Consider the following 27902-nt stretch of genomic DNA (forward strand, 5'->3'; position numbering starts at 1 on the left):
AATTAAAGTGGATCAGGAAATAGTTCATTCCATATAATTCATAATATTTTGAAATTATGTAACACTTTCCCATACAGAGGTTTAAATAAATAAAAAAGCAGCTATGTTCCCCCAGTAACAGCAAGTAAAACTATTCAGTGCTATCACTTTTGTGTTGGAGAGGGTTTTTTGTTGTTGTCTTCCTCTGGGACATGTTCCATTTCTGACTATATTTATGATTTGTACAAACTGTGAATTTTCTGTTCTTCTATAACTTGCAAGAAGAAGGGGGCGGGGGCGGAAATCAGTCGCAATTAACAAAACCTTCAACCCCAAACCTGTCATCAATGTAAGAACATGAACTTATGTAAGCCCTAATGCTGAGCTTCTTCCAGACAGGTGGACTTCGGTATCTGTTGACTTCAGAGGGGCTCCAGGCTGGCACAGCGATCTGCTTGCATGGAACATGTAGCAGGACTGTGGCCTTAATGGCAGTTGGCCATCCTTAGCTCTTACTTTTTTACTTTAGTGTAAGGAGTTTGCGTGAAGAAAATCCAGTGTACTTCAGTATACAAAAATCCAGCCTACACCTTTGAAAAAGGAATTTATTACTGTAATAACCCATTGAGGGACATTAACATATTTGTGAATAATGGAGATCATTAGTAAATGCATGGATGGCAGAGCTGTGCTGCTAAAGAGCAAAACCTGGGTTTTTAATAACAGGTGTTAGCAAAACAAGACTAAAGGGAAACTACACTATGAAAAATTGCCAAGTGTTAGTAGAGCAAAGAAAAACTCCCAGAGGGTAACAGTGGGAAAGAATCCTTCAGAGGGCAACAAGCTGTCAATATTTACCAAGTAGGAGTGATTGAGAACGAGTTTGAGATGGTTTAAATGGCTTTGAAGCGGCAAATGGGATGGTTCTAGTTCAACGGGAAGGTAAAAAGGCTCAGACACAAACAAATCTCTCTTAGGCTCCAGCTCTCATCTGAACTAGCACACTAGTAGTAGTAGTAGTGTAGTCACAGTAGCATGGGGGCGGAAGCACGTGCTAGCTGCCCTGAGTACAAACCCCATGGGTAGGTGCTCGGGGCCGTTAGCACGTGCTGCCATCCACGTTACCGTGACTAAACTGCTATTTTTAGCATGCTAGTTCAAATGAGAGCTAGCACAAGTATGTCTATGCAAGCAGGGAATCACACCCTTAGCTCGTAGTGTAGAGTCTAGACATAGCCTTATTTCACCCGTGTGACCTATAGTATGTCTTGTATTCATACCCCCGAAGTCCATAAATCCTTAAACTCTTGTGGCAAAGTGGATAATGTGAAGTGAAAAATGTATGAGGCCTGATCCAAAGACTACCATTGAGTTCAATGGGCTTTGGAGCTGGCACTATATCTACACAAGGCTGCCAAGGGTCATGCGTTTCCATAGCTCAGTTGACTCTGCACACATTCAGCTGCACTGTAGGAACGAGCTGTAACTGCATCTCACGGCCATCCGAGGCTGCTGTGGATCCTGCCTGGTTGAGCCTGCCTGACCCACACCTGCTGTGCCTGGCACAGAGGGGCAGGGCCCCAGGGTGTTTCTGGGGCAAGCCCAGGCCTTGTGCTCTGTCAGGGTCGGGTGCAGCATCACTGCTGAGTTAGGGTCCCGAGGGTGTGGGGGCTGCAAGGTGATCTCCCACCTTTGTGCAGCCAGTGGCCTGTGCTCCCCACTGCCATGCTGGAGCCTCTGCATTTATTTACTGACAAATAAAACTTGCAGAAATTTAAAATATTGTGTGCAGAATTTTAAATGTTTTGGTGCAGAATGCCCTCAAGAGTATAACATGTTGTTTCTCCAACTCTTATATACTGTGGAGCAGCTCCCCTCTTGGTCTGAATCTCACAGCTTCCCTACAGCAACTCAGTGATGTGCAGGAAGCAGCAACCAGGAGTCCCTTGTTGAAGTGCCAACACCAAACTGCCAAGAAGACTGGAATGATTTCCTCCCCTTCTGGTGATACTGCTATGGAGAGAAGGATATTTTAAAAGGGTAGAAATGTCATATCTTACTAGCAAGCAGACCAGTTTCAAGAGAAGCCTTGAACGAAAACTAGGGGGTTGGCAACACCATTGGACTGGACTAATTGCACCAAATTGCAAAGATATTAAAAAAAGATTTCCAGCAGAAGATACCTCTGGCCCACTTCAAAAGCCTTCATACCATCCTACCCATGTTTCTAATTGCACAAAGCGAACACCATGCTATGCTATCCACATGTTCCAGGACAAAAGTTGTGTGTAAGGTATGAACTCGTATTAAGTACAGTACAACAAAACAAGAAGTAAAAGCCTGTTGCCACCTCGCTATGGTTAGGAGAAAGATATGTTTAAATTGAAATACAAATGAATAGTCCTAAAATTCCTCCTCTCTGCAACACATTCCTTCCTTCCCCTCTGGGACACGGAGTTTGTCACAGGCTATGGGATGAGGAATTTGCGTGGGAGTCCCCTATTAAAATGTTGACAGCATGTTACAGTGGCAAACATTAAGCGCAGAGTATCCGCTTTTCTGTTTTATTGTTGGTAACCTATTGCAACAACGCCGCATGCAGAAACATGCAGCATGACAAGTATGAGCATATATTTATGAACTGGCCAGGGAAAATATTATCAAATGCTAAGTTTGAGATATAATGTATGCTGGTTACATTTATCCAAGATAATTATACCAAAAAATGGAGAGAACTGCAAAATATATGACTTCAATTAACAGGTGAATTCTATATGAGCTAATTTAGAGTGACAGTCTCCTAAAGGGGATGGAAGATTAAGTGCCAAGAACATGTGTAGAAAAATTGCAGAAATTAATATTCTGAACCTTTGGTGGGAGGATGTCTCAAAAAATCTTCTCTCTAGATGAAAACAACAGGAGTCTCTGCATTTCCTGTTCAGATTTTATATTTGTAATAAACAGGCCTGTTTGATTTTTCTGAATTTTTAAAAAAATTAAACACTGATGTAGAACCATAATAGCTGTAAAGCTCAAAAAACGATTTCTCGAATACTCAATAGCAAGGGGGAATTGATGGCTCAGGGATTGGTCACTGGATATAAAGCTTTTGTTTCTTAATTGTTCTTATGAGTGAGCGGTTGCCATCTTGGGCTGTTCAGCAGTCTACATGATATTATTTTGGTGGTCTCAGTCCATTTCCCGGTGGACAGGTCATATAAAAATGCGCACACAGGAATGGCACTGGTTGGCATTCTTAGCTGAGAGACTCGGCCAAGAGGTGTCTGGGCATGGAGAGTGAACCATCCTCTCGCCTCGTGGTGACCCTTTCAGAGCAGGAATTTTTCACGTTAGTGGGGAAGCTTGTAATACTGCTAGAGCTTCACTTTTCTGTCAATACACAGAATATATCACTCTCCAGGGTTAACAGTACATTGCCTCATAGCTCGGTATTAGTAGTGCTAAATCGCCATATGCAGCCCTTGCTGCCCATTGGACAAGATAGTATCAGTTTGGATCTGTGATGCAAAGGTGTAGGCGGACTGTATCTCCCCCTCGTCAAACAGCATTCCACCCACACAAATGCCAGGAGTTACATCTGTTGCAGTGACCAATCTTTTGCTCTGTCATAGAACCTTGGCTAGCCAGTTTGCAGGCCCCACCTGTTAATTTCCAGAAACAAGTGATTCCACTATGATATGCTGTCTCCTGTGTTCAGGGACACTGGCATATAATGAACCGTCCCCTCCTTCTAAACAAGTTGCATTTCTGACTGGTACTGTCCCCTTACATGTAGTTATGGGGAAAGGTACTGTCCCCATATGTGTAGTTATGGGGAAAGGGGGGGAAATGCTTCAAAATCACCCCTTCCCAAAATTTCAAGAAATCATCTCCCATGCGCCGCCATCTCTTTTTCAGGTCACATGTCGGGCATCATAGTGTTGATGCAGCCAACAGCATTAGAAGGAATTTTTCCATTACTGTAGAAACACTACCTACCTGAGTGAGGGTAGTGAGGTAGGTGGAAGCATTCTTCCTTTGACCTACCTACACCTACACCAGGAGATAGGCAAGCATAGCTACAGTACTCAGAGATGTGGATTTTTCACATCCCAGAGCATTGTGCCTATGTCAACCTAAATTTTAAGTGTAGACCAGACCTCATTCAGAGGTAGGAGAAAAGGTCAAGCCTCTGTACTTCCAGACCCTCTTTCTTTGCTCCATCTATGGACCAGTCAAAGAGAAAAGCCAACCCTGTTTAACAGATTACTGAAGCAAAATCAACAGCAATTTAGCTTCCGCCTCTGAACTTCAGAAAAAATTCACATATTCATACATTGAGCCATGATGATCACCTGGTCTGATCTCCTGCATAACACGGGCCATAGAATAATGGCACACAGAACTTCCTGCATCAAGCCTATAAATTCTGGTTCAGCTAGAACGTATCTTTTAGAAAGACACCCACTCTTGATTTAAAGATTTCAAGTGACAGAAACTCTGTCACATCCCTAGGTAACTTGTTCCAATGATTAATCAACCTCACTGTTAAGATTTTGCACCTTATTTTTAGTCTGAATTTGTCAGAGTTCTAGGGGATTTCAACACAATTCTTCAACTGAAATGAATGGAAGTGATGTCTAAATCCCCTAGCCTGCTTTGAAATCTTAACATAGACCACATCTATGCTACGGGGACTATACCAGCATAGCTAAGTGTAAACCAAACCCTAATCTACTCCTGCAGAAATCCACCTTTTCTCCAAGCTGCCTTGAGAGATCCTTACCCAAAGAATGACAAAGATACAAGCCCTATAGTGGGAGAGAAAAACACTTTCTATTTGAAGAAAGTAGCAGTTCAATTTATACAGCCTGAAACAACAAGGCACTGACCTCCCACTGAAATCCCTGAGACTGGGAATCAGAATTTAAAACTAGAGTCATGTGGATGGATCAAAAGTAATCAGGCCTTGTTTACTGCTTCATTCCGTGTCAATCATTTTTTTCCCCTTACTACCTCATTTTAAGCATTTGTCCTTTAATTCATTTTCTTTTTGTTATTGTTTCAGTAACCTAGAGATAAACAGAGAGGACATGGTGCTATGTAGGGAGTCGCCCCAGTCAGACTTTTTAATTTAGTGCTTCCAGAGCTGTGGGCCTCACCCGTCTAGCATTGTCCGATTTATTTTAAAAACAAAGGCTGTGGCCTTTAATGGAAAATTGAGCTTTATTCAGATCCCCACGGTGTCAATGGATAGGAAAATGGAAAGTTTCCATTTAAAGCTGCTGGAGGCCAAAATGTGAATGTTTAGTGAAATTAATTGATGTTTGTCCATGCTAATACCAAGGAAGTTGTAGTTTGTGACCCCGAGACGCCGCTTAGCTTGAAAAATAATGGAGGGTGGGATACAGATCTCTGAAGGGAAGGGGCTGAACTATTATTTTCTAACTGCATTAAGGACGTTGGAAGAGACAGGTTGGCTTTCCCTCTACAAGGACAGCACATTATGCCCCGGGTACCATTGGCCTCACGAATTTCCATCTTACAGTATTTTGTGGGCAAGTGGAATGTGCAGCCTTTGATGGGAATTTTGATTTGAGGAGAATACAACACCTAAACTGGCCTGTAAATCTCAGCCTGCTCTCCAAGGCTGAAGAGCATGTGTTGGACTATGCTAGCTGACTCTTTATTCACCTCCACAGGAGCTTGTGAAAAACAGAGCAGAGCAGCGTGGATTCCACCGTGCTCTATCTTACTAGAATGTGGGAGTTAACTCTGGAGACCCTGGGGCCAGACTCTACCCAGGAGTGGGGGCGAAACACCCAAAAACTAGCTTTATCAACTAACTGAGCATTCCACTGTATAGGGGACTCTCCAGTGGCATAGGTCTAATGTAGTGACTACTATGTCCTCCCAGTCCCCACCCTCAGCATAGCTAGGAAAAAAGTGGGCATGACCAGGAGTCACTATTTACAATAACGAGCTGCTGGCACAGCTCCTGCCCCCTTAGAGGTATGGACAGTTACAGTAGTGTTCTACCCATGAACAGAAGAACAAGTAAGGATGCTCTAAGTAGCACCAGGGGCAAATCCACAACCACAGCCAGCTACAGGACTGGGGAGAAGTTAACCTGGCATGAGTTTCCTTGCCATCCGATTCGGTGCTGAGTACAGCTGGAATTGTCTCCAACAGACCTTTCAGAGTTGCTGTTTTATGGAGGATTTACATGCCTGTGGTCTACAGACTTTAAAATTATGGGCAAGTTTTCTTAACATTCTACTGCTAGAACTGCTGAAAAGGCACGACTGTGTGTATTGCTTTCACCTGCAACCCAGGATGCCTTTAGAAACAAGAAGCCCGGTTCTATTCTGATCTGCGCTGATGTAAGTGAGATGTAATCCCATCCAGGCCAATAGTATTCCGCAGGTGTAAAAATCAGTGTCAGAGGGGAAGCATTCCCAAGATGTTACATCACAGCGCCTCCTCATTGCTTTAAGCAAAATCCATAACCATGAAGTGTTTTGTTTTGAGATTTGTTCTATAGCTCTTTATAGATAATCTAATCTTTGATAAATGTTATGTTCTTATTGTTATCAGGACATCATATAATTCATGGAGGTTTAGAAAAGCTGGTGTTTTAATCTACCCACTTGGCAATAAGCACTAACACATAGATCAGTTGTAAGTTTATGTGGCATGAAAGCTGACAAGAAGCATTTCAGAAAGATAGAGACGTGAGCCATTGCCTTTAAAATACATTACACTGACATATGACAGGGCAATAAGTGCCTTAGAAATGCCTTAGGCATTCTGAGACTGATCTTAAGTAGGGAGAACAGTGATAGAAGGGCCTTATGACCCCACCTGAGTGACCCCATTCACTCATCCTCTGGCCTTATCTAGGATAGGTAATTGGGGAAGCTGTTGGTGCCATTAATATTTATGCTGGCTAATTTCACGCTTTTTACTGTGAATTTCCCTGCATTGTTTCTCCCCTTACAGAATGAAATTCATCGTATCTGCTAGTACATGTTTGCTTTTACAAGCATTCTCCTGAGATGTGTAGACATTTCATCTCTTTTCCTTTGATTGCACTGACTGCAAGAAGTTCAACCACCACTTCTGTTTTTCATTCCATCACTTGATATTCAGACACTTTGCAGAACTGATCTTTTGAAATAAGATAAAAGTTCTTCTCTATTCATAGATTCATAGACTCTAGGACTAGAACGGACCTCGAGAGGTCATTGAGTCCAGTCCCCTGCCTTCATGGCAGGACCAAATACTGTGTAGACCATCCCTGATAGACATTTATCTAACCTACTCTTAAATATCTCCGGAGATGGAGATTCCACAACCTCCCTAGGCAGTTTATTTCAATGTTTAACCACCCTGACAGTTAGGAACTTTTTCCTAATGTCCAACCTAAACCTCCCTTGCTGCAGTTTAAGCCCATTGCTTCTTGTTCTATCCTTAGAGGCTAAGATGAACAAGTTTTCCTCCTACCTCCTTATGACACCCTTTTAGATACCTGAAAACTGCTATCATGTCCCCTCTCAGGGTATGTCTACACTATAAAATTAGGTCGAATTTATAGAAGCCGGTTTTATAGAAATCAGTTTTATACAGTCGATTGTGTGTGTCCCCACATAAAATGCTCTAAGTGCATTAAGTCGGCGGACTGCGTCCACAGTACCGAGGCTAGCATTGACTTCCGGAGCGTTGCACTGTGGGTAGCTATCCCACAGTTCCCGCAGTCTCCGCCGCCCATTGGAATTCTGGGTTGAGATCCCAATGCCTGATGATGCAAAAACAGTGTCGCGGGGGGTTCTGGGTACATGTTGTCAGGCCCCTCCCCCTCCAACAGAGCAATCGCAGACAATCGATTCGCGCCTTTTTACCTGGGTTACCTGTGCAGACAACATACCATGGCAAGCATGGAGCCCGCTCAGCTCAGCATCACCATATGCCATCTGGGTGCCGGCAGACGTGGTACTGCATTGCTACACAGCAGCAGCTGCTAAATGCCTTTTGGCAGTAGACGGTGCAGTATGACTGGTAGCCGTCATCGGCTATCTGGGTGCTGGCAGATGTGGGGCTGCATTGCTATACAGCAGCAGCTCCTTGCCTTTTGGCAGTAGATGGTGTATTACGACTGGTATCCATCATCGTCGTATTCCTCAGTGAGTTCAGTCAGAGGCACCTGGGCAGACATGTTTTGTCTCCTGGAGACTCAGTCCTGCCGGCAGTCCTATTGAACCGTCTTGACGATGATGGCTAGCAGTCGTAGTACAGCATCTTCTGCTAAGCACCCAGAAGATGCCGATGGCTATCAGTCATGCTGCACCGTCTGCTGCCAGCCTAAGATGTAAAAGATAGATGGACCAGATTTGTTCTGTATTCATTTGCTTCCCCATCCCTCCGTGAAATCAACGACCTGCTACAGCCAGGGTTTTGAGTTCAGTCTTTAGGGGGGGCCATTCTGTGTGACAGTTGTTTGTGTTTGTGGTTCTCCCTGATGCACAACTGCCTTTGTTGATTTTAATTCTCTGTAAGCCATGTTGTCACTCGCCCCTCCCTCCGTCAGACAATAGTTTTGCGCCTTTTTTCAGCCCAGATGCCATAGCACTGGGATCATGGAGCCCACTCAGATCACCGCGGCAATTATGAGCACTATGACCACCACGCGCATTGTCCTGGAGTATATGCAGAGCCAGAACATGCCAAAGCAAAACCAGGCGAGGAGGCGATTGCAGCGCGGCTACAAGAATGATGAGGAAATTGACATGGACATAGACCTCTCACAAAGTACGGGCCCCAGCAGTGTGCAAATCATGGTGTTACTGGGGCAGATTCATGCCGTGGAACACCGATTCTGGGCTTGGGAAACAAGCACAGACTGGTGGGACCACATCGTATTGCAGGTGTGGGACGATTCCCAGTGGCTGCGAAACTTTCGCATGTGTAAGGGCACTTTCATGGAACTTTTGTGACTTGCTTTCCCCTGCCCTGAAGCGCCAGAATACCAGGATGAGAGCAGCCCTCACAGTTGAGAAGCAAGTGGTGATAGCCCTGTGGAAGCTTGCAACTCCAGACAGCTACCTGTCAGTCGGGAATCAATTTGGAGTGGGCAAATCTACTGTAGGAGCTGCTGTAATCCAAGTAGCCAACGCAATCAAAGACCTGCTGATATCAAGGATAGTGAGACTGGGAAACGTGCAGGTCATAGTGGATGGCTTTGCTGCAATGGGATTCCCAAACCGTGGTGGGGCGATAGATGGAACCCATATCCCTATCTTGTCACCGGAGCACCAAGCCACCGAGTACATAAACCCCAACGGCTACTTTTCAATGCTGCTGCAAGCACTGGTGGCTTACAAGGGACGTTTCACTAACATCAACGTGGGATGGCCGGGAAAGGTACATGATGCTCGTGTCTTCAGGAACTCTGCTCTGTTTCAAAAGCTGGAGGAAGGGACTTTCTTCCCGGACCAGAAAATAACCGTTGGGGATGTTGAAATGCCTATCGTTATCCTGGGGGACCCAGCCTACCCCTTAATGCCATGGCTCATGAAGCAGTACACAGGCAGCCTGGACAGGAGTCAGGACCTGTTCAACTATAGGCTGAGCAAGTGCTGAATGGTGGTGGAATGTGCATTTGGACGTTTGAAAGCGCGCTGGCGCAGTTTACTGAGTCGGATAGACCTCAGCGAAAAGAATATCCCCATTGTTATTGCTGCTTGCTGTGCGCTCCACAATATCTGTGAGAGTAAGGGGGAGACATTTATGGCGGGGTGGGAGGTTGAGGCAACTCGCCTGGCTGTCGATTACGCACAGCCAGACACCAGGGCGGTTAGAAGAGTACAGCAGGGCACGGTGCGCATCAGAGAAGCTTTGAAAACCAGTTTTGTGACTGGCCAGGCTACCATGTGAAACTTCTGTTTGTTTCTCCTTGATGAACCCTCCGTCCTCCCCCCCCCCGCCCCAGTTCACTCTACTTCCCTGTAAACTAACCACCCTCCCCTCTCCCCTTCGAGCACCGCTTGCAGAGGCAATAAAGTCATTGTTACTTCACATTCATGCATTCTTTAGTAATTCATCACACAACTAGGGGGATAATTGTGAAGGTAGCCCGGGAGGGGTGGGGGAGGAGGGAAGGAAAAGGACACACTGCAGTTTAAAACTTTAACACTTATTGAAGGCCAGCCTTCTGATGCTTGGGCAATCATCTAGGGTGGAGTGACTGGGTGGCCGGAGGTCCCCCCACCACGTTCTTGGGCGTCAGGGTGAGGAGGCTATGGAACTTGGGGAGGAGGGCTGTTGGTTACACAGGGGCTGTAGTGGCGGTCTCTGCTCCTGCTGCCTTTCCTGCAGCTCAACCATACGCTGGAGCATATCAGTTTGATGCTCCAGCAGCTGGAGCATCGACTCTTGCCTTCTGTCAGCAAGCTAATGCCACCTATCCTCTTCAGCCCGCCCCTTGCTCTCTTCAGCCCGCGATTCAGCCCACCACCTCTCCTCTTGTTCATATTGGGCTTTTTTGCACTCTGACATTGTCTGCCTCCACGCATTCTGCTGTGCTCTGTCAGCGTGGGAGGACATCTGGAGCTCCGAGAACATATCATCCCGTGTCCGCCATTTTCTCCTTCTAATCTTCACTAGCCTCTGTGAAGGAGAAACATTTGCAGCTGGTGGAGGAGAAGGGAGAGGTGGTTAAAAAAAAAAAAGACACATTTTAGAGAACAATGGGTACACTCTTTCATGTTAAATTTTGCTGTTCACATTACACAGCACATGTGCTTTCGTTACAAGGTCGCATTTTTCCTCTTATATTGAGGGCCTGCCGGTTTGGTGTGAGAGATCACTCACGCAGTGCCAGGCAACAGAATTTGGCTTGCAGGCAGCCATGGTAAGCCACAGTCTTTTGGCTTTTTTAACCTTCATAACACACACAAACCCAACTAACCCCCCTCCCCGCACACACCCAATTCTCTGGGATGATCACTTCACCCCTCCCCCCAACCGCGTGGCTAACAGCGGGGAATATTTCTGTTCAGATGAGCAGGAACGGGCACCTCTGAATGTCCCCTTAATAACATCACCCCATTTCAACCAGGTGACCGTGAATGATATCACTCTCCTGAGGATAACAAAGAGAGATAAGGAATGGATGTTGTCTGCATGCCAGCAAACACTGGGACCATACGCTGCCATGCTTTGTTATGCAATGATTCCTGACTATGTGCTACTGGCCTGGCATTGTAAAGTGTCCTACCATGGCAGACGGGATAAGGCAGAAACCTTTTGCAAAGGCTTTGGGAGTACATGAAGGAGAGCTTTCTGGAGATGTCCCTGGAGGATTTCCGCTCCATCCCCATACACGTTAACAGACTTTTCCAGTAGCTGTACTGGCCGCGATTGCCAGGGCAAATTAATCATTAATCATTAAACACGCTTGCTTTTAAACCATGTGTAATATTTACAAAGGTACACTCACCAGAGGTCCCTTGTGTGCCCTCAGGGTCTGGGAGCATGCCTTGGGTGAGTTCGGGGGTTATTGGTTCCAGGTCCAGGGTGATAAACATATCCTGGCTGTTGGAGAAACCGGTTTCTCCGCTTCCTTGCTGTGAGCTATCTTCCTCGTACCCTGAACCCGCTTCCCTGTTGCGTGATTCTCCATTGATGGAGTCAAAGCACACGGCTGGGGTAGTGGTGGCTGCACCCCCTAGCATGGCATGAAGCTCTGCGTAGAAGCGGCATGTTTGCGGCTCTGCCCTGGACCTTCCGTTTGCCTCTCTGGCTTTGTGATAGGCTTGCCTTAGCTCCTTGATTTTCACGCGGCACTGCTGTGCGTCCCTGTTATGGCCTCTGTCCTTCATGGCCTTTGAGACTTTTTCTAATATTTTGCCATTTCGTTTACTGCTACTGAGTTCAGCTAGCACTGATTCATCTCCCCATATGGCAAGCAGATCCCGTACCTCCTGTTCTGTCCATGCTGGAGCTCTTTTGCGATCCTGGGACTCCATCATGTTTACCTGTGCTGATGAGCTCTGCGTGGTCACCTGTGCTCTCCACGCTGGGCAAACAGGAAATGAAATTCAAAAATTCGCGGGGCTTTTCCTGTCTACCTGGTCAGTGCATCTGAGTTGAGAGTGCTGTCACAATGAAGCACTGTGGGATAGCTCCCGGAGGCCAATAATGTCGAATTCCGTCCACACTACCCCAAATCCGACCCGCAAAGGCCGATTTTAGCGCTAATCCCCTCGTCGAAGATGGAGTAAAGAAACCAGTTTAAAGGGCCCTTTAAGTTGAAAAAAAGGGCTTCGTCATGTGGACGTGTCCAGGCTTAATTTGATTTAACGCTGCTAAATTCAACCTAAACTCGTAGTGTAGACCAGGTCCCAGTCTTCTCTTTTCCAAACTAAACAAACCCAATTCTTTCAGCCTTCCTTCATAGGTCATGTTCTCTAGAGCTTTAATCATTCTTGTTGCTCTTCTCTGGACCCTCTCCAATTTCTCCACATTTTTCTTGAAATGCGGTGCCCAGAACTGGACACAATACTCCAGCTGAGGCCTAACCAGCACAGAGTAGAGCGGAAGAATGACTTCTCGTGTCTTGCTTACAACACACCTGTTAATGCATCCCAGAATCACGTTTGCTTTTTTTTGCAACAGCCTCACACTGTTGACTCATATTTAGCTTGTGGTCTAGTATAACATCTAGATTGCTTTCTGCCATACTCCTTCCTAGACAGTCTCTTCCCATTCTGTATGTGTGAAACTGATTGTTCCTTCCTAAGTGGAGCAGTTTGCATTTGTCTTTATTAAACTTCATCCTGTTTACCGCAGACCATTTCTCCAATTTGTCCATATCAATTTGAATTTTGACCCTATCCTCCAAAGCAGTTGCAATCCCTCCCAGTTTGGTATCATCTGCAAACTTAATAAGCGTACTTTCTATGCCAATATCTAAGTCACTGATGAAGATATTGAACAGAGCCGGTCCCAAAACGGACCCCTGCCGAACTCCACTCGTTATACCTTTCCAGCAGGATTGGGAACCATTAATAACTACTCTCTGAGTACAGTTATCCAGCCAGTTATGCACCCACCTTATAGTAGCCCCATCTAAGTTGAATTTGCCTAGTTTATCGATAAGAATATCATGCGAGACGGTATCAAATGCTTTACGAAAGTCTAGGTATACCACATCCACCGCTTCTCCCTTATCCACAAGATTCATTATCCTATCAAAGAAAGCTATCAGATTAGTTTTACATGATTTGTTCTTCACAAATCCATGCTGGCTATTCCCTATCACCTTACCACCTTCCAAGTGTTTGCAGATGATTTCCTTAATTATTTGCTCCATTATCTTCCCTGGCACGGAAGTTAAACTAACTGGTCTGTAGTTTCCTGGGTTGTTTTTATTTCCCTTTTTGTAGATGGGCACTATGTTTGCCCTTTTCCAGTCTTCTGGAATCTCTCCTGTCTCCCATGATTTTCCAAAGATAATAGCTAGAGGCTCAGATACCTCCTCTGTTAGCTCCTTGAGTATTCTAGGATGCATTTCATCAGGCCCTGGTGACTTGCAGGCATCTAACTTTTCTAAGAGATTTTTAACTTGTTCTTTTTTTATTTTCTCTTCTAAACCTACCCCCTTCCCATTACCATTCACTATGTTAGGCATTCCTTCAGACTTCTCGGTGAAGACCGAAACAAAGAAGTCATTAAGCATCTCTGCCATTTCCAAGTTTCCTGTTATTGTTTCTCCCTCCTCACTGAGCAGTGGGCCTACCCTGTCTTCGGTCTTCCTCTTGCTTCTAATGTATTGATAAAAGGTCTTGTTTCCCTTTATTCCCGTAGCTAGTTTGAGCTCATTTTGTGCCTTTGCCTTTCTAACCTTGCCCCTGCATTCCTGTGCTGTTTGCCTATATTCATCCTTTGTAATTTGTCCTAGTTTCCATTTTTTAATATGACTCCTTTTTATTTTTTAGATCATGCAAGATCTCGTGGTTAAGCCCAGGTGGTCTTTTGCCACATTTTCTATCTTTCCTACCCAGCGGAATAGCTTGCTTTTGAACCCTTAATAGTGTCCCTTTGAAAAACTGCCAACTCTCCTCAGTCGTTTTTCCCCTCAGTCTTGATTCCCATCGGACCTTACCTATCAGCTCTCTGAGCTTACCAAAATCCACCTTCCTGAAATCCATTGTCTCTATTTTGCTGTACTCCCTTCTACCCTTCCTTAGAATTGTGAACTCTATGATTTCATGATCACTTTCACCCAAGCTACCTTCCACTTTCAAATTCTCAACGAGTTCCTCCCTATTTGTTAAAATCAAATCTAGAACAGCTTCCCCCCAGTAGCTTTTTCAACCTTCTGAAATAAAAAATTGTCTGCAATGCAGTCCAAGAACTTATTGAATAGTCTGTGCTCTTCTGTGTTATTTTCCCAACATATATCTGGATAGTTGAAGTCCCCCATCACCACCAGATCTTGGGCTTTGGATGATTTTGCTAGTTGTTTAAAAAAAGCCTCATCCACCTCTTCCACCTGGTTAGGTGGCCTGTAGTAGACCCTTAGCATGACATCACCCTTGCTTTTCACCCCTTTTAGCCTAACCCAGAGACTCTCAACACTTCCGTCTCCTATGTCCATCTCCACTTCAGTCCAAGTGTGTACATTTTTAATATACAAGGCAACACCTCCTCCCTTTTCCCCCATCTATCCTTCCTGAGCAAGCTGTACCCATCCACACCAACATTCCAATCGGGTATTATCCCACCAAGTTTCGGTGATGCTAACAATGTCATAGTTGTACTTATTTATTAGCACTTCCAGTTCTTCCTGCTTATTACCCATACGTCTCGCATTTGTATATAGGCATCTAAGATCCTGATTTGATCTTGCCTCCCAGTTTTGCCCTGACCCTCCTTTCTCTCTGCCATTATAGCCCACGCTCCCTCCTATTTCCGACCCATCTCCCAGGTCTCCATGTTCTCCACCTACCTGTGGGCTTTGCTCACCTGTCCCCGTCAAACCTAGTTTAAAGCCATTGTTTAACCATTAATTTGTTCTTACAATGGCCATCGGGATTTATTCAAACTATTTTTTAAATTGTCCAGCTTCACAACAAGATGTTAATGGTATTAATGGAGGTCTTAAGCTGACCACTATGTAGCTATCATGCCTCCTTAAATCTGTAAATCTATTAGAGACCACTAACATACTGTGGGTTTTGAAGCATGAATGTGAATAGATCCCAGGACACGGATTAGACTCAGACTTTAAAGGCCAGAAGGGACCATCATGATTATCTAGTCTGACCTCCTGCACCTCACAGGCCACAGAACCTCAACCACTCACTCCTGTAATCAACCCATAACGTCTGCCTCCTGTCTTGTGGGGAGAAGCCCACAGGACTTGTCTACACTAGATTTTTCTTCTGAAAACTTTCCGCCTTTACTATCATTGGTGTAGCTCCATAGGTGGTATCAACAAGTGGAAGTCCTACTGTAGACAAATCACAGGGGGCTGCCAGCACTTTAACCATAGTGTGATGCAGACCTGCACTGATCCAGGTTTTAACAGACCCAGCTGCTGACACCTTGTCTACACTGGGGCTTCAACCATTGCTACCAGCCATGGGGCAACATGAATGTTAGCAATAGTTATTAGAATATAAAGCTATTAAAGGGAAAAAACCTAGTGTAAACCCCATCAGAAGTACTGTTGTTGAAGAGCCCTATAGAATTTAGCACAGGACAAAAACAACGTTGTTCTGTGGAAGTTTAGCATGGTTCACACAAATTGCTCTATCTACCTATAGAATTTGATAGGGAATGCTTAGGCTCCTCTCCTCCCCCCTTTAAAAAAACCAATCCCATTCAATTCTATAGCAGGGGTACCATTTTCTATTCTATTCTGGGACGGTTAAAAAACCAAACTCTAGGGGGAAAAAATGTACATTTAAGTTCTATCAGATTTTTCCCACGAGATCAGGATAGCTCGAGCTCCAATTCACCAAGGAATTTGTCATGAAGTTATTCCATCAAAGAAAAAAAATCGTTGAAAGACAGGCGTTCACCTCTATGGCTCTTTAAAAGAAAGCTGCTCTCTCCCTTTTCCATAGGCAGAGGTGCAAGGACTTGCAAAACTTTTCAAAGGTTTCATTCCCACACTGGTGAAATTACTGTTAAGGGGGGGTGATACGGAGGCACAACGCAGTTCCCTCTCGTCAAACAGCATTCTTTCACTACCGTTTCAGCTAGGCTGGGCAGAGTAATGACGTTTGCATTAGTATGAACATCTCTTTAAGAGAGAGAGTTAATTGCTTTCAAAGCACTTTACAAAGGCGATAACTTGGACAACAGAGTGGAGAGTATGCTTATAAAATTTGCAGCTGACACTAGCACTTTGGAGGACAGGACTGGAATTCAAAATGATCTTGATAAATTAGACAATTGACCTGAAATCAGTAAGATGAAATTTAATGATGACAAGTGCAAAGTACTACGCTCAGGAAAGAAAAATGAAATGCACAAACACAAAATGGGGAATAATTGGCACTGCAGAAAGGGATCTGAGGGTTATAGTGGATCACAAATTGAATGAGTCAGCAGTGTGATGCTGCTGTGAAAAAAACAAACATGCCAGGCTGTATTAACAAGAGTGTTGTATATAAGACATGAGAAGCAATTGTTCCACTCAACTGGGCACTAGTGAGGTCTTAGCTAGAGTACCTTTTTGGGCACCGCACTTTAAGAAAAATGTGAACAAACTGGAGAGAGTCCAGAAGAGAACAAAAATTATAAGTATTTTGGACTGTGTTGGAATTGCAAGCTATCCCTTTAAGGCTGGGGGTGAGGGGTCTAGTCCTGCTTGCAGGCTAGGGAGCTCTGCAGGAAAGCCTATCAGAGTCAGTCTGGAAAGAAGGTGGGGTGAATTGTGCCTCTCTGTAAGGGACTGGGGCATAGGCAGTTTGACTTAGTAGTCACAGCTGGACTGGTGTCCACAAGTCAAGGATGGTCGTGAGGCGGTAGTCAGTGAGCAGGGAACAGAGTAATGGTTAGAGCCAGGATCAATATACAAAAGTCAGGATTGGAGTCAGGCTGGTGTCAGACAATAGAGATCAGAGGTAGTTACCAGACTGGAATCAGGAGGCAAGAGTCAGGCTCAGAATCAGGCTGGGGTCAAAGACTGGAAATCAGCAAGCAAGGTGAAGCCTGGAATCACAGCAAGCCAGAAATCTGTGTGGCTGCCCAAACAACTTCCTGGGGCACACGCCAGGGTTAAATAGTGAGCATGGGCCAATCAGAAGGCTACAGGATGCTGTTACTCTGGACCCTTTGGGCAGTACAACTCATGGTGTATAATCTCCACAGTGCTCCTTGGATATATTTCTGCATGGGCTCCCAGTGGTGATGTGGGAATGTCAGCTGCCCCAGGCTCCACAAACCCAAGTTCTAATCCTGTAGATCCCTACATGTTGTAGGAATCCCTGTGTTGTAGAATCACCATCATTGGAGGTTTTTAAAGCACAAGTTGGACAAACTCTTGTCAGGGATGGTCTAGATGTACTTAATCCTTCCTCAACACACAGGGATGAATTACATGACCTCATGAGGTCTCTTCCAGCACTACATTTCTAGGATTCTGTAAGTACCACCACTGCAGAGATTACGCTCATTTTATGAATTGGTAAATGGTGTCACAGAGAGGTTAAGTGACTTGCACACAATCGCCCAGCACATCAGTGCAATAGAAACGAAGTCTTCTCCAATTTTGGCCACTCTTGTGATTTTATCATAAGGCTTGCGATATTTGACATCACTTAAAGCCCAATCTTCTGTAGACAAGTTATTACGTGAGCGAATTGCAGCCTTTTTTTTTAAAAAAAAAGCATGGGTCTAGTTCTGGTGTTTGTAGAGAAAAACCTTGAAAGTGCGACCAAGTGCACCCTAAAGGCACAGAAACCAGAAGGAAAATTAAAAAATGGAAAAAAAATATTAGGGGTTCTTTTTATCTCCTGATTTTTGGGGGCATGACTCATGATTTTTTGGAAGTTTGATGTTAGCAGTACTATGACTCCTGGTCCAGTGTCCTATCCACTGAACCACACAGCCTTCCTCTCAGGGACTGTTGGATCTGGAAGGTTCTTTGTCAGACAAAGAGGCGGAGGGGACAGCAAATGGAGTTAGCCTGTGATCAGCTGCAGCTGAGGCACTTTTATAGCTAGCTTACAGCTACCAGCATTTTAAACATGCCCTTTCAGAAAAGAACCCATTCAGCTCTTCACTCCACAATTGTAACATTCCACTTCAAATGTAATTGAACTGTACAGAATCCTGTTGTATAAGGTTCCTTGCCCTCCCTTTGAAGGTAGAGAATTTTCTCTTTTGGTTACAGCTTGTCAAGTCTTGAGGCTACAACCATCTGTGTTAATCCCTGAGCAGTCCGTTCTTATTCATCATCACCAAGGAGCAGCCATGCCGAAGAAGCTCTGTACTGACAAGAAACAAAAACTGCCTGGCTGAGGTTTTTCACTTCCATGTCTCTCCTACATTCTAACTCTTTGGATACAACTAATCGGAGACTTTAAATGAAGAGGTCACAATAGGCTCAGCCCTGAAGGATTCAAAAAAAAAAAAAAAAGTTCAACTCCATTTTCAAATGGGTCTTTGTGGGAATGACTTGCAGCTCGGGCTGTCTGCCAGCCTGAAGAGAGATGGCAGAGAGAAGAATGTTGATGCTGGTTTTTCCATGCTTTAGTTTTTATTGTGGCTCTCACATTTCCAGCCATCCTTACATTTTCCTGTTAATTGCTTTGGCTCATGCATGTTTCTGTAAAGCTGCTATAGACCAGATTGATCAACAAGTGGCAAACAGGCCAAGGCAACACTTGCATATTCAAATGTAGTTTTCCTTCTTTTGCCTGCTCTCTAGTGACAGTGAAATGAAGCTGGCACTTCCGGCATTAGATTCTACAACAGCAAGCAAGTAAATGCCTTAAACCATACACTGAGTTCCTTCAGTTGAGGTCTGATCACAGGAAGTGCTGAATACCTCCTGCGAGTTGCTGAGAATCTTTAACAGCCACCAAAACCTCCGTGTAGGGTGATATCCTTACTGAGAGGAGGGGTTAATTCTTTGGAAATATTGTCAGTTCCTCTACTTACTGCTCTGAGCTGAATTAATTTGATAAGTTCCTGTGGCTTTGGTGCAGCTGCATAGAGCATCCTACATTTAGGAGGCAAAGGCGTGCACTCGTGTCTATAGGGACTACTGGAACAAAGACAGGACTCCTTGTGAGGAATTCTCCATGGCTTGTTTGAACTTGAATCCAAACTGACTGACCCATTAATAAGTAAGCCACATGAGAGAAAAGCAACAGAATTCCTGCAGGTTTTCACCAGCTCCAGGGCTGGAGAGACCTGTTATTCAAATATGCTTTAGCACCTCTCTCCTTTAAAATGAAAGCACAAGTAGCGTGTGTGTTTCATGAGGTCCAGGATTCTCACCAACTGACATTCATAGTACAGCTTCCCCCCCCAAATGCAATCACAGCTTAGAGCAAAAGATTATCCTCAAGCTTTACAATGGGCATCTATAAACCATTAAGACATTCCAAATTAGCAGCTCGGTTCTGCTTCAACTACAATATTCTTCATAGAAAGCTTTAAGCCCATAGCTAATCTGCCTGGTATTAGTGATGTTAATTCCTTTTCCATCCATATACTATAGAAACTGTAAAAACAGTGCTCCTCTCTCTTTCCTTTTGAGTATGTTGTAACATATAAATTGTCCCCCTTTTCTCTTCTTTCTTATGCTGTAAATAGAGATGGCCTTGAACCCACCTCTCAAATATGTAACATCACCTTAACCAAGCAACTGGTATAACTAACCTCTATCAGTCTTCTAGCAGCTATATTAGGGCAGTTTTATTGGTTACAATCTTCTCCTTTTGCTGACTTGGGGTAAAAGTTACTAGATGCAATTCCAAACTACACATACTAGTCAACCCTTCTCTAAACAAACATTAAACAGCTAAGCAGAGCAAAGAGCTACATTTAAATATGCAGCTCTGACATGAAGCTTAACGTTTTATTAACACACCCTTAGAAGTTTCTGTCTGCACAGCACCAAAAGAGCCCTAACTCCACCTCTGGAGTCATGTATTGAGACCAACTTGGAACATGCAACAAGCTACTCCTGCCCATGCAAGCTTTTGAAAACACTTGCATCAGCCACCCAGGACCTCAGTTACCTCATCTGTATAATGGGAATAAGTTTGCTTCTCTCTTATGGGAGTAGTGTTAGGTTCCAATGAGTAAGAGTCATGAAGTACATTGAATTATCAGAAGCAGTCAGTAGAAAGGTAGGAAGAGAACTCAGAACATTCTTGGCTCCCAGAGATGAGGCATGTTGACAGAGAAGATTGATACTCTTTTATCGAGCTTTGCATTTCCCTGAAGTGTTTGGAAAGAGGTCTAGGCCACTTTGGAGTAATTCAAGGGATGAAATAATTGTGCGCGACTCCTCTCCCTGCTGTCTCAAAGACCCCGTTCACTAATTACATGTAAAGTGAGGTAAATGCACATTTCTTTGTTCAGGATACTTGTGCCTGGGCAGGGCTGCATGGTTTTGAACATGGTGCTAAGAACATTATACAGGGGGATTTCATAACTTTACATATCATGGTGAAATGTATGTAGCAACATGATATTATTGACCAACAAGTTATTAGTTTTCAAATGATACCTCACAAGGCATATTTTGCACAAAGATTATTACAGTAGTGTGTAGGGCAGTGGTGGGAAACCTGCGGCCTACATGCGGCCCATGAGGGTAATCTGATTGTGGGCCGCAAGACATTTTGCTGACATTGACTGTTGGCAGGCACAGCCCCCTACAGCGCCCAGTGGCTGCGGTTCGCTGTTCCCGGGCAATGGTAGCTGTGGGAAGCTGCAGCCACCGCGTCCCTGCATCCTGCCACTTCCCGCAGCTCCCATTGGCCAGAAACAGCAAACCGTGGCTACTGGGAGCTGCGGGGGGCCGTGCCTGCGGACAGTCAACATCAGCAAAATGTCTCGCGGCCTGCAATCAGATTACCCTGATGGGCCACATGTGGCCCGTGGGCCGCAGGTTGCCCTCCATTGGTGTAGGGTGTGAATACAGGAGTGCTTTTGGTCACAGTGTGTTGCCATTTTAGCCAAACATAACAGATGTAACATGATCAAATTTAACTGCACATTACATGAGTTTAGCAACAAAGCATGAGCAAAATATACTAAGCTTGCGCAATGTGATTTTCAAAAAGACTTACCAATCGTAAAATTTTACCTTCTTGCGGAAACCAAGCCTAGACAATTTCAGCCCCAGAAGTGAAGTTATACATTTCTAAAATCCAGGGGTTAGTATGGAAGCAGTTCCACAACTTTCACCTTAGTGGACTGTGACCAGTGCCTGGTATAGTCCCATCTTGAAAGGGACTGTAAGAGTCATGTACTTGAGGTGTGCTCTAATCAAACAGACCGTGATCATGCATCAGTTTCAGAAGCAAAATATCTTTCTATCTTGTGGTACAAAACGGTTCCAGTCTTAACTTCTCTCTTCACCATCACCCCCCACCCCTTTCTAAACAAAATGAGCTTGCCCATGTGCTGATCGTCTGAAATGGGATTAACATTTCACACTGATCTGTTGCCTGGCTTACAGATGATCTGCTTGAAAGCTGCTCCTTCAGCTTCTGCCATGGGCTAAACATGATTTGTATAACATTTTCTTCCACCAACCCCCTCCTTCAGTTTACAGACAAAACACAACAACAAAGTAGAAAGGACTGTTCTTCCTATGAGTATTCAGCACAGCTCCAAGTCACTGATTGTTCTGCAATACCACTCCAGCACCCCTTGTGACGCTTTGGGGATTCACCCAGTCCAGCAAAGGGTTGGCTCACCGCTTGCCTTGTAACCCTGGCTGCTTCTGTGTTGTGCAGCTTTGGCTGAGCCCTGACACCAGCACCGTGCTCACAGAACAGTGGCCTCACCCTGGCTGCCACCAGCATGGTTACTCCTTAGACTGACACCAACAGCCCTTCCAGTCCCACGGCTCCCTTGCAGTGACCTCTCACTGATAAGCATGCTGCCTCCAGAGACAGAGCACACGCCAGCCTGCTAGTTTAGCTGAGGAGTCCACCCTTCAGTTTAATACACAGCCCTGAGATGGTTTTGTAATAAAACACATTTACTAACAAAGAACAGATATTTAAGTGATAATAAGCAAGAATAATAGAGACAGATGTGGGTGCAAGGAAAACAAATCAGAACTCGCTTTCTAGCGACTAAAACTTAGCTTCAGCATTACAGTCTTCATTTAAGCAGGTTTATCAGCTAGTGTCAGTTCCAGCTACTCTTGGTTTTCAGGCCAAGAGGGTCCTCTTTTCATGAGCTCACAGGGCTCTGCTCACTCTTTGTCCCCTAAGTGATGGATGCCAAAGTGGCTCTCTCTTTCTGCTTATATATCCCAAAGTCTATTGTCTCTGTTTCAAGAGCCAGGGAGGGTAAGGGTGTGTGTGTGCGTGCGCGTGCGCAGGCTCCAACCACTGTCATGAGCATTAAGTGGTCTAGCCCCCAAGCCAGGCTCATTTAGCTTGATGGCTTTGTTTACCTCAGATGTAGATATACATTTCAATGTCCTCTGAACATTCAGAGAAGGGCTACTACGAGGATCCGAGGAATGGAAAACCTGTCATATGAAAGGAGACTCAAAGAGCTGGGCTTGTTTAGCCTAACCAAAAGAAGGCTGAGGAGAGATATGATTGCTCTCTATAAATATATCGGAGGAATAAATACCAGGGAGGGAGAGGAATTATTTAAGCTCAGTACCAATGTGGACACAAAAACAAATGGATATAAACTGGCTATCAGGAAGTTTAGACTTGAAATTAGATGAAGGTTTCTAACCATCAGAGGAGTGAAGTTCTGGAACAGCCTTCCAAGGGGAGCAGTGGGGGCAAAAGATATATCTGGCTTCAAGACTAAGCTTGATAAGTTTATGGAGGGGATGGTATAATGGGATAGCCTAATTTTGTCAATTAATTCGTCTTTGACTACTAGCGGTAAATATGCCCAATGGCTTGTGATGGGATGTTAGATGGGGTGGGATTTGAGTTACTACAGAAAATTCTTTCCCGGGTGCTGGCTGGTGAGTCTTGCCCACATGCTCAGGGTTTAGCTGATCGCCATATTTGGGGTTGGGAAGGAATTTTCCTCCAGGGCAGATTGGCAGAGGCCTTGGGGGTTTTTCGCCTTCCTCTGCAGCGTGGGGCATGGGACACTTGCTGGAAGATTCTCTGTACCTTGAAGTCTTTAAACCATGATTTGAGGACTTCAGTGGTTCAGACACAGGTTTGATACAGGAGTGGGTGGGTGAGATTCTGTGGCCTGCATTGTGCAGGAGGTCAGACTAGATGATCATAATGGTCCCTTCTGACCTTAAAGTCTATGATTTCCTGGCTCGACTTACATTGGCGACCCAGGAAAATAGGCAAGACAACATTCTTTAGTGTAACACAGGCTGACCTTACGCACTGCTTGCAAAACACCCTTTAAGAATATATTTCCAGCACACACTTATAATTCTTTATACTCCTCCCACACATAACACAATAATATTAATGACCAGCTTGTTACCGGTTTGCATGTGATACCTTACTTGATCCCTTTTAGATACAGATTATGACAACAGTGTGTTGTTGCAATGAGTGCATCAGGCCTAATGTGAGTTATGATATGTTGTGCCCTATGCAAGTTGGCATTGAGGGACTCCTGGTTCAGATCCCTTTAAACGCTTCTTTCAAATGTATATATATATACACACTGGCTTATTGTCAAGGTCCCTTTTTATTTGTTTGAAGCAAATGAAGGGGATTATTGATGGTTTTGGGGAAGAGGGGAAATAATTATATTCATGCATCATGTTGTGTCCTAGGTGAAGTTCCATAATATGACTCTCTGCCTTTCAGTAAATATGTTAATAGGCTCCTTGCTTTTGCAAAATACTTTACCACCATTTTTGTTCAGGTCATTTGCCATGCAGGAGATTTCCAAGTCTGCTATAAACTCATGTTTGTGGAGACTAACACACCCTCACTTCTTTCCCATCAACGGTAACAAGGTGCAAAGATCACTGGGCCATGGGCAGCAATGACAGATTAAAAGAAAACAGAAGTGCTTCAACAGTAGAGATATTAATTTAGCAAGCACATTAGCATCCATAAAGCCTCCTGCTACAAATTTTCATGACAACAACAAAAACAGGTACAGAAAATTGTTTACCAGGAGTGCCCCTGCTGGCTGTATCATAGTAACGTTGTTATATCTTGCCCAACCTCACACAGAAAGTCAATAGCAGAGCAGGAAATTAAACCTGAGTGTCCTGATCCCAGGCTAGCTCATCCTTCCTTTATGAAACCCACAGCACAAGGCAATGGTGGCACCACAATTTGCTTTCCTGATGTGGTGATGCCCTCCCCAGCACAGCTGCCCCGCAGGTGGAAAATAGAGAACAAATTGCACCACCGGCACTGCAGGAGTGAATCAAGCTCATCAGTTTTAAACCAGCCTTATTCTTTAAGCAACCACCTTTGAAGTTCACCTGAGACGTGAAACTTTGCAAGTTGCCTTGTGTAATGGCAGTGTTCTGAAAAAATTACTAATGATCTGTTCTCCCTTGAAGAGCCCTCTTGTACCCCCACATTCCAGGGAGCAAGTGCCCCGTTACTCAGATTGGGGTGGTTATTGTATGATGTCACAACAGGGCAGAATTAGGGTTCTGCATGGAGTAATTTTTACTCAAAAGCTGGTCATAGAGAACAAGAAGCTGGCTACACAGATGAGCTCAGTTCTCCTCCTGAAACCCCCCTCTAACACCACATTCTATACATACATTATAAGTGTGTGCATGCACGCACCAGAGAATGTGTATAACACTATGTCCCTCTCCACCCCACCAATGTGCTGCCCCTTCCCCTTGCTCTTTGTTCCATATGACACTTAGGCCCGGACTCCCTGATTGGGGTTGTCTTTTCCCCTTCCCCAGCAGCACTTACCCATTCCCATGGAAGGCAGCAGTGGGTGTCCTTTCTATCTCCTCTCAGGTGAGGAAGATACTCTGCCTGTACATGCAACCAGCAGACAGGAAGCTAGACTATTCCCTCTTGCTCCCTCCAGTGCAGTCTGCTTTGCAGCAGGTGCTCTGATTTTCCCTCATCTGCTGCTAGAAGTTCCCCAGAAAAGGAGGCAGTCAGTATTGAAGCTGCTACAATAGCTACACACAGCCATGCTTTTGGGGCTAGGAACGGTTTCCATTTTGCTCTCTCTTTCACCATCTGGAAGTGGGGAAGGAAAACACACTGTTGTCCCTCCCATGCTGAAAGTCCAGCAGAAGGGATGTCCTGCTGCAATTAGGCCTATTGTGGGTCTACTTTGAAGTTTCTCTGTAAAATGCCATCCTAGGCTTTCATGTCTATTGACTCTAATTGATCCCTGACTGAAATTTACCACATTTAGGAAGTAAAAAGCAACTTGTTTTTACTGCACATTTAACCCTGGGGTCTCTCCTCTGCAGCAGACTGGATAGAACAGGCCAAATTAGCTCATCAGTCAGTGACACCTGTGGAACATCCCCCCCCCACACACACACACACACACACTCCCCTTCAGCCGGCTGGCACAGGTGTAAGTGATTGGAACTCAGCAAACAATTCTGTTGCTGCAGGAGAAGAGACTTAATCCAGGTCTCCCTATTGATCCTGCAGAGCAATTTTAATTAGTCACTAAAGTGAGCCAATATGATTCTGAAGAAAACAAAGGTTGACATGCAGCCCAGTGCAGCTCTGGAGTTCCACTTAAGCCTATTTTAACTTAAGGACATATAAGGCCTTGTGCTGGCCTGCTGCACAGGGGCCAGTTTCACCCAAAGATAGCAGATCTGTTGAGTGCCCTTTGTAGAGCCCCTTTACACAGCAGAGCCAAATGTTAATATGAAGTACTGTTTTGTTTTTTTTAAACTGAAACTGAGGATTTTTGGGTAGGGTTACCATATTTCAGCAAGCAAAAAAGAGGACGGGAGGAGCCCCGCCCTAGCCCCGCCCCTGCCCCTCCCACTTCCCGCCCCCCCAGAACCCCCAACCCTCCCCCCGTTCCTTGTCCCCTGACTGCCCCCTCCTGGGACCCCTGCCCCTAACTGCCCTCCAGAACCCCACCCCCTACCTAAGACTCCCTGTTCCTTGTCCCCTAACTGCCCCCTCCTAAGACCCCCCCCCCCAACTGCCCCCCAGGACCCTACCCCCTACCTGTACCCTGACTGCCCAAAACTTTCTCTACTCCCCCCCAAAAAGCCCCCCCCCGTTTCTTGACTGCCCCCTCCAGAACCTCCCTGCCCCTTCTCCTGCCCCCTGGCCCCCTTACCCTGCTGCTCAGAACAGGGTGTTGGGCTCTGTGCGAGCCGAGCCGGACACGTGGCTGCGCTCCCCAGCACAACAAAACCCGGTCCCTGGCCCTGCACAGTGCTGCTGGACCGGGCTGCAGGGGAGAGCTGCCGGCTCAGAATGCAGGGCAGATCCGGCTCCTCTACAGCTGCTCCGGAGTCCAGCCCGGGACTTTCCTGCAGCCCTCCCAGCTGCTCGCTCTGCTCTGCCGGGGGAGGGGGGAAATCCCGGACATTTTGAGTGCTTTACAAATTCCCCCCGGATGCTATTTTTAGAACAAAAAGGAGGACATGTCCGGGTAAATCCAGACGAATGGTAACCCTATTTTTGGGTTACCATTCCCATGTGATGTTGGAAACACAAACACAACAGCATGGTGCCAGCACATGGAAATGAAAGTGATTAAACCATAGTGAAAGGAACCAGCTTAGCTTGTTAAATACAAAGTAAAGAACAAAAATGGGTGAGTTTCCCACTGATGAAGACTCCAGTTCAGCAGCCCTAGAGGCTGAAGTCTGTCAGAAACCAGGTTGCACAGGCAGTGGTAAAGCAAGCTTCCCCTACTCTGCCCAGCCCATGGGCCTCCCAGACAACCTCTAGGACTAGATTAGTCTGCAGGCTGACTCAATGCTTAGCTTCTCTACTGAGACAGCCAACAAAGGTACCGTTGTGTTGGGTGTTTTTTGGTGGACCCCTGTCAATTAAGAACTGGACTGAGATGAACAACTCCTTTCAGACAGGACACTATACAGTCATCCCTTTAATAATCAGAGTTATTAGGGGTAAGGTCGAGATTGTGGCTGGCCCTTGAAAGTTGTGTAAGAGGAGATGTGCATAAGGAGCTTTTACCTGTAGCACAGGGTCCAGCCACAACTGCAGCCCCTGTGCTCTCCTGTTATGCAGAGAGCACTCCCTGAAAACCAGCTGGAGCCATTAGCCATTGCAAAAGGAGCAGGGAGGAGGCTTGGCACTAGCACTATTGTCCCCTTTACACTGACCGGCAGAGCTGACCAGTCATGGAGCGGAGTACTGAAAAGAAGGTGCAGAATCTGCATTCTCCAGGAGCTCAATGCCTCTCGGAGCTGCTTCTGGGGCTGTGCAGTCTGCACTGCCTCTAGATCCATAGATTCCAAGGTCAGAAGGCACCAATGGGATCATCCAGTCAGACCTCCTGAAAAGCACAGGCCAGTTCGTAACCCATTTCATGTTGATTTTGTATCATTCTAGTTGCTTTAATCGAAATGTCATGCAGTAGCAAGTCAAACGCCTTCGGGAAGTCTAAGTGTATTAAGACAACACCATTGCCTCTATCAGCCACACTTATAACTTCATCAAAAAAAAAAAAGATATCAAGTTAGTTTGACAAGATTTATTTTCTGTAAACCCCTGTTGCATGGCATTATATTATGCTCTTTTAATTGAAGTCCCATA

At 45.2% G+C, this 27902-nt stretch overlaps 2 protein-coding genes across 8 annotated transcripts in view; one reads left to right on the forward strand and one right to left on the reverse strand.

The window, feature by feature from the left end:
- Positions 1 to 2999, forward strand: part of CABLES1 (Cdk5 and Abl enzyme substrate 1) — a 117043-nt gene extending 114044 nt beyond the window's left edge. The window contains exon 10 of one of the 2 annotated variants that reach the window (XM_042854829.2): positions 1850 to 2999. In XM_042854829.2, the coding sequence (XP_042710763.2) occupies positions 1850 to 1897 (48 nt within the window). In that variant the 3' untranslated portion in view covers positions 1898 to 2999. The remainder of the gene's footprint in view (positions 1 to 1849) is intronic. The other variant, XM_065585341.1, reaches the window with a different exon arrangement.
- Positions 567 to 27902, reverse strand: part of TMEM241 (transmembrane protein 241) — a 105386-nt gene continuing 78050 nt past the window's right edge. For 5 of the 6 annotated variants that reach the window (XM_042854837.2, XM_042854831.2, XM_042854836.2 and 2 more), the window contains one exon: positions 567 to 1992. In XM_042854837.2, the coding sequence (XP_042710771.1) occupies positions 1881 to 1992 (112 nt within the window). In that variant the 3' untranslated portion in view covers positions 567 to 1880. Of the gene's footprint in view, positions 1993 to 10049; positions 10668 to 27902 lie in introns of those variants that run through there. The other variant, XM_065585344.1, reaches the window with a different exon arrangement.

Source organism: Chrysemys picta, chromosome 2 (assembly GCF_011386835.1).
Source record: "Chrysemys picta bellii isolate R12L10 chromosome 2, ASM1138683v2, whole genome shotgun sequence".
NCBI classification, from domain to species: Eukaryota; Metazoa; Chordata; order Testudines; family Emydidae; genus Chrysemys; species Chrysemys picta.